Source organism: Malus sylvestris, chromosome 17, assembly GCF_916048215.2.
Source record: "Malus sylvestris chromosome 17, drMalSylv7.2, whole genome shotgun sequence".
NCBI lineage: Eukaryota > Viridiplantae > Streptophyta > Magnoliopsida > Rosales > Rosaceae > Malus > Malus sylvestris.
Genome location: NC_062276.1, coordinates 15,896,517 through 15,907,133, shown reverse-complemented (window position 1 = coordinate 15,907,133; position 10,617 = coordinate 15,896,517). Strand labels below are relative to the sequence as shown.

Here is a 10,617-nt window from a genome sequence, read left to right as displayed (position 1 = left end):
AATGACTCATCACCCTTACAATTGGGGGATGCCATTTTCTTAGGCCATGGGAAGAGCTCTCTCACCCTCAGAAGCCCTCTCCCTCACTCATCTCTCTCTCTCTCAGAAATACAATATCAGTGTGGACGTAGCCCAAACCTTGGGGTGAACCACGACACATCTTGTGTTATTTACTTTCAAGCACATTTACAGTCGGATTTATGTTGTTCCAAAACCCCTCCGGTTTTGTGCATTAACAAGGTCCACTGGAGTGAAGTTAGGAGTGGAGGAACGTGAGGAAGCCTGACTTGCTAATTTTCAGGTCAGGCCAATATTAGTTGATCGAGTACTCGAGGCTTATATAAATGATGAAGAAACCCATAAATTAATTGAGGCAAAGAATGATGGGAAAAAGAAAGATCTAATGATTAGAGAATCGGATGACATGCTTATGCAAGAGGGAAGAATGTACGTGCTGAATAATATGGAATTAAAGAAAGAAATTTTGGATGAAGTGCACTGTTCGACTTATGCAATGCATCCTGGAGGTACTAAAATGTATCATACCATTCGACCATTTTACTGGGTATGAAAAGAGAAATTGCTGAGTATGTGAGTATATGTGCCATTTGTCAGCAAGTCAAAGCCAAAAGGAAAAAGCCATTTGGATTGATGCAGCCACTTCCTGTTCCAGAGTTGAAATGGGAAAACATTACCATGGATTTTTTGTACAAGCTTCCTCGTACACGAAATGGTTATGATGGCATTTGGGTGATAGTTGATCGGCTTACTAAATCAGCGCATTTTATTCCAGTGAAGGATAAATATTCTTTAAGCCGATTAGCTGAATTATTCATATCGAAGATTGTTAAGTACCATGGAGTTCTGGTTAGTATTATCTCAGATCAGGATCCTAGGTTTACTTCTAAATTCTGGGTGGCATTTCAGGAAGCTCTTGGTTCGAGATTACTCTATAGTACGACATATCGTCCTCAGACAGACAGACAAATTCAGACAATGGAGGATATGCTAAGATCTTCTGTTTTACAGTTTGGCGACGCCTGGCATCAACGGTTAGATCTGATGGAGTTTGCATATAACAATAGCTACCATTCGAGTATTGGTATGTCACATTTTGAGGCACTTTATGGCAAATCTTTTTTGTATACCTTTATGTTGGTTAGAGGTTGGTGAAAGAGTTTTAGTAGGCCCTGAAATTATGGATGAGACTACTCAGAATGTTCAGGTAATTAAGTCTAACCTGAAAGCGGCCAATGTTCAGGTAATTAGTAGACAAGCATGCCACTGACCGGGTGTATAAAATTGGCGATTGGGTGTTTCTGAAGTTGTCACCGTGGAAAGGTGTTGTACGGTTCGGGAAGAAAGGTAAGTTGAGTCCTAAGTACATCGGACCGTATCGGATCACCGAGGGAATTGGTGAAGTTGCTTACAAGCTTGAGTTGCCTCCAGAGTTGTCAAGTGCACGATGTGTTCCATGTTTCCATGCTTCGTCATTATGTTTCAGATCCATCACATGTGATACCTCCTTAACCATTGGAAATTAATCCATATTTGACTTATGATGAGGAACCATTGACGATTTTGGATTGGAAAGATAAGGTTTTGAGGAATAAGACCGTGCGCTTGGTGAAAGTTTTGTGGAGTAATCACCAGATGGAGGAAGCTACCTAGGGGACGGAAGAGCGTATGGAAGATATGTATCCATGCTTGTTTTATGGTTATTAGTGGTTTGTACATTATTGTGTGAAATTTCGGGATGAAATTTTTTAAGGAGGGTAAGATGTGACAACCTGTCCCGAAATATATTTTATTGATGGTGTGAAATGACTTTTATACCCTTGAATGTTAAATTGTGTGTGTGTGTAAATGAGGTAAGGTTTGGACCAATTAGTTCTTTTCCTAAGTAATTGGATCCAATTAGAACTAAAAAACTTAAGGTTTTGATCGATTGGCTGCAAACTGGACCCTACACACACCCAAACTCCCGTTGACTCTCTCTCTCCTCCCTCTCAAAATTTTCCATTTGTCCATACAACCCGTACGATCATCATTCAACCAACTTCATCCCTTACGGATCGATGTAGAAGATGTGGTTTTCATGTTCCTTGTGAGTCCAGGAAATGAACCATAGCTTTGGTTGGACGTGAGGATGTTGGGATCTCGAGAACCAAGAAGCTCTAAGGAGGTGCACAGTCGCTCAGTCGTGATTGCGGACTTTTCTTCGTGTTTTAAGGGTCTAGGGAGTTTTATAATTGCTTTATGAAGCTTTTAGAAGAATTTTGGAAGGTTTTGAACGTCGGGAAGCTCGAGTTTAGTGAGTTGTAGGGTGGCCTAATTCTCGTGACTTTTTCCAGCGAGTTTCCGTTGGTTTTAGGTCCCCAAAGTGGTAAGGTTTTGTTCCTCTCATCCTAAGCTTCAATTTGGTACAAATTTCGTGAATTTTGGTTGAGAAATGAAGAAGATATTGAAGTTCTAAGATTTTCTAGAAACCGGCGATCGCATTTCGTCAACTTTGACGAAATATGCTAACGGGGTCAGGTATAATTAACGGTATATGCTGATTTTTAACGGAATATTCCCTAACGCCGTTAGGGAACCCTTCAGTGTGCCAGACACGTGCCGACGCGTGAGGGTGCGTGGGTGCTCGAAATTGTTTTCTAAAAATATGGGGTTGTTCGTGAGGTTGAGTAGATCGTGTTAGAGCGTATTCGCACAGTCTTCATGTGACGATTAATGCGGATTGTAGGTGACCCGCGATTATTCGCACAGTCTTCACATGATCGTAGCACTAGAGCGTATTTATTTACACCCAGTCGTGTCATACAGACCACTATAGGTGGTTCCGATTTGACACACCCCGATCCTAGAATCAAGGCGTGCTGGCCATCACATGGGCGTGACGTAACCAAAAGTGCGATGCGAAAGCAATAGATAAGAGAAATACGAATAAATAAAAACCAAATACTAGCAATAATAACAAGTAACGCTTAAACTTGCTCTAGCAGCGTTACTTGTTATTATTGGTAGTATTTGGTTTTTATTTATTCGTATTTCTCTTATCTATTGCTTCCGCGTCGCACTTTTGATTACGTCACGCCCACGTGACGGCTAGTACGCCTTGATTCTAGGATCGGGGTGTGTCACGACTCGTGTGCATGCATACTTGTGGAGTTATAGATTCAGCCGTACAGGCCACTTGAGGTGGATTTGACTGATGTGTTATTTCTCATGAGTTATTTCACCTGAGTTACTTATTCTGTCATTTTGAGATATTTGGCATGGCATACTTATGAATATCATTTTCTGAGCATGGTTTTGTGATATGTTTATATATTCTATTTTTTGAGAAATTATACAGGTTTTACGGCGATGGGTTAAAATTTTGATAAATGAAATGGTTTTGAAAAGCTTTGTTTTTACCCACTCATACTTTCTGTTTTGCGCCCCTCCAGGTTTTAGGTAGGAGTGTTTGTTGGTGGCTTACGAGGAACTCACGATAGCTCTGACAGATTATCACCAACGTAGGATTACCTTTGGGTGTTGTATAATTAGTATTCGTCCTGCTGGACTGCACTTAGAATGCTTATGCTCTGGTTGTGCAATCACGCTTTATATCGCACTTGCACATTATCTTATCTATTGCTCTAGTTTGTTTGGTTTTTGTTTATTCGTATTTCTTATATCAATTTTGCTTCCGCACTTTGCACATGACTACGTCACCCTCACGTGACGGCCATCATGCCTCGATCCAAGTCGGGGTGTGTCATATTGTACCATAATGTTTGGTAGATTCTTCAAACCTAAACACAAGTACATTCTTCAAAATCACACACCAAAAATACTAATTAGGCTTAATAATGTTAATAATATTTTTAATAAACTTAGCATGGATACATTCTCTAATCTACAAAAAAAGAATGTACCCTTATAAGTTCAAAAAATGGATTAGGAAAAAAGTGAATGAATTTTTACATTTAAAAATGGGTATATTTTACATTTAAAAAAATTTGATATATCTTACTATTTACCCTAAAAATTACAACACCAACGTGGTGTGTAGGCTAAGTAACTATGAATGCTGTCGTGCAAAATCGCAATCGAGCTTCGTCCGGTGAGTATAATAGATGTGGTGGTGGTTGTGTCTAACCCACTGTTGACTTCTACACTCGACCGATTTCCAAGATAAACAACTTTGCCAAGGTAGAGTCATAATGAGACTGTGTTTGCTCGGCATTTACCTGAATATTCTCCCTTTATCACTTTAATTTCATTTTAGCCAAGACTTCATCTTCATACAGTCTCGGCCTCTTTAATTCCAACAAAAATTCTGAACTTTATCCTTTTATGGGAATGAATTAATCTTATCTGATCAAGAATGAATTCTGATCTTAAAAATAATTCGCATCTAATCAAGGCTCATTCTGATCCTTGAAAATTTCAATTTGCCTAAGACTCGACCGAGGCACATCTGAACTTAATCCTTTCGCAATCCTACTTTTATGAGGACGCGGTCAAATCAACCATTTCCTGGGTTGAAAGCCCACTGGCCTGAGGGATCTTTACTAGGCCTAGGATTGTGGCTTTTCAACTCGAGTTAGCCAATTCTTAGTCTAAGCTGTTATTTCATGCCCAAAAACTTATATATAACAAATTGGTATATTTAAGAATGAGTACGTTTAAGATTAAAAAATTGAGCAAGTGACCCTTTACCACAATGGTAGAAATGTGTCGTGCCCTTGCATGATGACATGGGTTCAAACTCTATCGGTGACTAGTTTAACATCTAATCGAACAAAAACTATCGTTTGAAAAAAAAAAATTAAAAAATTGAAAATGTTTTATATAAAATTAATGAGTACAAACTTATTTTAATTTTTTATATTTAGGAAATGTTTTAAACTAAAAATTAAATAGTAGATTAATGACGGTGTGAGTATTAAAACCATATTATCAATTACCAATTTTTATTTAAAAATAAATTATGTAACTAACATGACATGTAAATTCATTAATACATTAAGGTTAAAGACTTTTTAGCAAAATTTGAAAACCAATCAGATCCAATCAAAGATTATTAATAGTTAGGAACCGAATAGTAATTTTACCCAAATTTAGTGTTGTTTTCAACTATCAATCATATCAACAAGAAGAACAATAACATTGACAAACAGAGCATGTTTATTTTTTATACTATACGATGTAATATGTTAAATTACTTAAAAGACTGTAAGGCTGGCGTAAAAAATAATAGAACTCATGTTATATCATATGTAATTATTAATTTGCCAATAGCTCTTATTTTTGTTCAATATTAGTGAGAGGGTTAGAATGATATTTTCTGGAGTTTTGGCTGACTAAAAGTGTTCTATTAGTAAGTAGGTTAGACATAACAAAATACGTAGACATAGTAATGCACTTTTAGCCAATTTAACGGATTACGTGATGAAAATGAATCACACATTAACTCTTCATATTGTTAACTTGTTATGCGACTATTAAAATTTTTGTAATTTGAACCGTTGTTGTTATTATAGTATAATTTTCATATACAAGATATAGTAGTAACTAAACTAATTTAAATTACGAAAAAGAATATTCAAACTTGAGTGCATATAAAAGAGTAACTTTCTATTATTATTATTATGAATAACTTTGGTAATAACTAGGATTTTCCCCAATCAAAATTAAAATATCACAATTTACAAGAATATTTGTTTTTATTTTCTCCTTATTGAAAAGAATAATGTTAGGCATATCAAATTTTTGCACCAAATAATTTGCCACCAATCAAAATTTTATTTGAATTCAAGTTGAAATTGATTAACAATTTAATAAAAAATTTATATGATAAAGAACGTGTTACATCATTTGGTGCATGGATTTGGTGTACGTAACATCAACCAAAAATGCAAATTTTGTTTACCAAGGCCCAAAAATTAAATATGCCGATGATCTGCTCCACCGCTAGTAACAGTCCACATTTATACCTGTTGTAGCTCAAGGCCCATTTACCCGAATAAAAAAAATAAAATCAAACAAACAAACGCCGCAGGTCGAGTAGGACCCATCCACATCATTACATTTAAAAGTGGACCCCACCATCTTAACTACCTGAACTCCATAAGTAAAAGTGAAAGAAAAAGGGTGTGGAGCAGGTTCCTGCTGCTGCTGGGTACTTGATAGCAGAGAAGAGCCCGAGAAAAACAGTCACAGAGGAAGAAATCTTACCAGGTATTCTGTTGCTTTTGATAATTTCTATTTTTTGCAGCTACCCTGTTGCATGTTTAACTTGGAGCTGCTGTATTTACCATTTTTTTTTCTATTTAATTGTTATTTGTTCATTCAGTTTTGAATAATTATATGGATAGATAGGGTTACAAGTTGTTGAATTGCTTCTAAATGGAGCTAAATAGAGGTCAGTTCATTTACCTTTTGAATAATTATATTTTTGTGTTCGTCATGCTTCTCTAGCTTCTTCTCCCTTGCTGTTTCAGATAATTTCAGTTAAATTTGAATTGGATTTGTAATGAAGGGTCTCTGCAAAATTGCTGATTGATTGAACTTATGTAAAGAGAAATGGACCAATAAAAATGCAGATTTTCTTTTGAGGAATACAAATTCTAGATTTTTTTAAAGCATTTTCATTTAATTGGAGCAAATTAAATGCCGTTAGGGTTTATATAGGAACTCAATCTCTCCTAAATGCTATAATTTTTGTGAGCAATATCTTATAAGAATGGTTAATTGAATTGCATTTGATTTTACGTCTATAGGTCGAAATTCGTGAACTAAATTTGCATCAATCTCTTATGGAACTAGCACTTTGTTCTCCATTGTTCCCTTCAAATGCAACAAGAGGTGTCAATAAGATTAAGCCTTATAGCTCCATGCTCATTGCCTCACAAAAGTTGTCCGCCCAGAAATCGTTTCCATGTCTCGCAGCTGTTGCTACCCAAGCAGCCCAGGTTACTTTTCTCATTTCTCATCTTACTTTCTTCTTGAAATATTTTTGCTCAATTCATTTTTTAATCACATAATTTTTTTGATCTTTATCAATGCCAGACGGTGGAGCTTGAGGTAGAGAGCAAGAAACATGAGCTGTTGAGAGCTATACAAGACACCGAAAGGGGCCTTGTTACAACCGATGATCAACGCTCGTTTATAGAGGAGGCTCTGGTGTGGTCTCTTTATTTTCATTACATGAATTTTGTTACTATATGTCTCTTTTCTGTCGTATAATCTCGTTCATGAAATTGCATTAACATACATCAGGTACATGCTATGTAGTTGATGGTTTCAGAATATCCAAGTTCATAGAAGTGGGATTTTTGTTATAATAACTTGTGTAAAAGCCTGCCAGGTGAGTGTGGAGGGCTATAACATGGGTGCACCAATAGACTTGGTGAAATTGGATGGGACGTGGCGTTTGCAATATACTTCCGCTTCTGACGTTCTCATTCTTCTGGAAGCGGCTGAAAGGCTACCATTTTTTCAGGTATAAACAACGAATGTCACATTGTGGAATCTTATCATCTTCTAAAATAGCTTAACATGCTTTTTTACCTAAACAAAAGAAAATAATCCGTTTATGTTAAACCACTGAGCTTTTGGTCCCCTTCGCATTGTTTTATGTTCTTTGAATATTCTGATTCTTCAATTACCTTAATCTTCTTGCTTTCATCTGTTCATAATAAATGGTAATCTTTCGATGAATGTATTGGCTAAAATCCTTTCTACCTGAACAACTTTTCAATTTACGGGTCACACTTCATATTCACAAAACTTAATGTCTTTACATTTTTAACACTTTTCAGTTGTGATTGTAAAACGCCAACCATAGTTGACTTGCCTTTTCATTTATATCTTTATAGTTATTGATTTCTTTTGTTGTCCTTCATCCTCCCTTATTTCAACATGAATGTGGGGATAGGTTGGGCAAATTTTTCAGAAATTTGAATGCAAAGACCAGACCAACGGGGGAGTGATCCGTAATGTTGTCAGATGGAGCATTCCACCTTTGTTAGAGGTAATGAGTATTCTGAGTTCTTAGTTAGAAAATTTTGTTACTTAGATTGTTCAGGGGTATGATCTAGTTTCTTAAATCATGTTGTTTCGTTGTATTCGGTATGACTATAATTAATGTATTTTGGGTTATGCTTGTACATCCTGATTTTAATTCAAATTGCTTATGATTTTTTGCATTTGATCAGCAAAAGATACTATAGAATATAGATAAGATCAGATTATTTAATTTTACCAAGTATAGAAGATAATATAAAATCTAAAAAGGTTGCTCATATAAATATATGTACATGTATGTAGTTGTAGGTTGTAGGAATGCTTCTGTTTTCTCCATGAAACGCAAACGTTAAATTTGTATAGATTATATGAGTTCTATGCCCCTTGCAGGAACAAGAAGGTGCGACTCTGCTAGTTTCTGCAAAATTTTCGGTTGTTTCTGTGCGTAACATCTACCTTCAGTTCAAAGAGGTCAGTTTACTACCCTCTTCTGAAGTTTTAACCAAGGCTGCAAGCTGGTCATGAATATAATTGTGTCTTCTGAGCTTTCACATTGCTTTACATCGTCTTTTACAATTTTCTAAACACGCAAACTTCTCGATGCTCTTCTTAAAATTAATTATCTGAATTCTGCAAGTTGTATTTGGCAGATTAATGTTCAAGATATTAAAATCAGTGAAGAGCTGCAGGCTCTAATAGCTCCAGCAATATTGCCACGATCGTTTTTAAGTTTACAGGTCAATTAATGTCACTTATCAAATTAGTGAAGAGCTGCAGGCTCTAAGGCAACTCTACTTTTTCTTTTTCGTCTATAATAACGAGGATTATATGAATTCTGTTCTACAGATCTTGCAGTACCTCCGGACTTTCAAAGCGCAAATTCCCGTTAGAGATCCAGGAAGGTACATCATTCTTAATCATATTTATCAAAGCACATTTAGCAAGCTTCCTGAATATACATTAGTATGATCATATACTTTGTTTAAAACAGTAGGCAATCGGTCGGAGGACTATATTACCTTTCTTACTTGGACGCTAATATGCTTTTGGGGCGCGCGGTTGGTGGCGGAGGAGTTTTTGTTTTCACGAAAGCTCAACCTCTGGAGTAATGGGGAAAGCTAGTAAAACCAATTACCGGCGCCTATTTTTTTGGTGTGAAGAAAAGCTTCGAAGGTGGTATGTGGCTGATGAGATTACGGTTTAGCTCAACAAATATCATAAGACTATTGTCTATTTCTTCCATGAGCAGTAATGTTTACCAGGTACATTCTTGTGAACCTTGCTCCCTCTCCCTTGTGGAAAACTGAAGAATACAGAGGCCTTTCGTCCTGTTTTCGGTTTCATTGTCCCGGCATGATTGATTCATACGTTTGGGTTAGTTGGAACAATGAAATTTGTCGATCCATTAGCAAACCATCCTTACAAAGCAAAGCACTTCTACTTAGTCTCCAAAAAAAAAAAAAAGCACTTCTACTTTTCTTCACTCACTCACCAATGGATCGGCCTCCGCCATCTTTCTCTTTCGGAGGTTACGGGGACAGACCAGGACGATCGATACGTTGGCGAGAGAAAATTCGCGGCCGAGGGTCACCAAGTGTCCGGAGGTTACGGGGACAAAGACTAGGAAAATCAATACGGGCGGCGAGAGAAAATCCGCAACCGCAGATCACCACGAGAAGCTGGGACATGCGGCACCGAGGACGAGCGAGCTGATGTCAAGGGCAAAGAATCAAAGATTGTGAATACCATATACAAGTCTAATTCAATCCTTGGTTTCTTTTTTATTTTATTTTAATAGTTGAGTTATTTGCATGAGTAAGCCTTTGTTAGTTAACTGCAAAATGATCCCAGAAAAAACATTTGAAAGGGGCTGCTGCCGGGCTACGATCAGTATTTGCTGCCCTACTATCGTAACAATTCTAGCGACCTAAGCTTGTGACAAAGGAGAGGCCCAGAGGGGAAGAGATGATTAGTATTACTACGGGGCAATTAGGACTTTTTACATTGGTTTTTGGTTTGAATTACAAGAAATTAAAAATTTTGGCTAAAATTCAATTCATGGTTTTAAAATCGGTTATTTTTCAAACTTTCCCTCTAATTAATGAGTGAAAAGTCTTATGTTCAAAAACTCATGACAGTTCGATATCGATTTGTTTTTTCACTCTTTGATCCCTAGGTGTCCGTTTGACTAAGATTGTTATGGACCGTTTAGATGGGATTGTATCATTGAATTTCATATACAAGGAAACAGACGCATATCCCATTTTAGTTCTTGTTTACTTTTTATTTTATTTTATTTATAAACTGAAACTTTATTTGATAATTAATTTGGTAATCATTTTCAATCAAAAACTGAAAAAAGTTTTTTTTAGGGGTCGTTTGATAACGATTTTGTTTTCAATTTTCAATTTCTAGTTTTCACAGTTTGGTAACTATTTTCATTTTTCAAATTCGCCTTTGGCGAGAATCAAACTTAAGACCTCTCACTTACAAATGAAGAGGAATACAACTAGACTGTATTACTAAGTGGTAGGATGGTTAAAAATTTTAAGTTGGTTGCTTATAGTTTTGTCACCCTTGGAGCCATATCCCAGCTTC

The 10,617-nt window shown here is 36.4% G+C and overlaps 1 protein-coding gene across 5 annotated transcripts; it reads left to right on the top strand.

The window, feature by feature from the left end:
• The first annotated feature begins 6,124 nt into the window (after positions 1 to 6,124).
• On the top strand, positions 6,125 to 9,362 carry LOC126612460 (probable plastid-lipid-associated protein 10, chloroplastic). 5 transcript variants are annotated; one of them, XM_050280876.1, is made up of 10 exons: positions 6,147 to 6,231; positions 6,347 to 6,415; positions 6,774 to 6,965; positions 7,063 to 7,176; positions 7,361 to 7,495; positions 7,931 to 8,026; positions 8,410 to 8,490; positions 8,670 to 8,756; positions 8,866 to 8,921; positions 9,011 to 9,362. In XM_050280876.1, exons 3-10 carry the CDS (start codon positions 6,810 to 6,812, stop codon positions 9,126 to 9,128), a joined length of 843 nt encoding a protein of 280 aa, XP_050136833.1. In that variant the 5' UTR covers positions 6,147 to 6,231; positions 6,347 to 6,415; positions 6,774 to 6,809; the 3' UTR covers positions 9,129 to 9,362. The 5 variants fall into 5 exon arrangements, with proteins under 5 accessions (XP_050136834.1, XP_050136833.1, XP_050136836.1 ...); XM_050280879.1 differs by having other exon boundaries at positions 6,152 to 6,231; positions 6,373 to 6,415; XM_050280880.1 differs by having other exon boundaries at positions 6,152 to 6,231; positions 9,014 to 9,362.
• Positions 9,363 to 10,617: the final 1,255 nt, after the last annotated feature.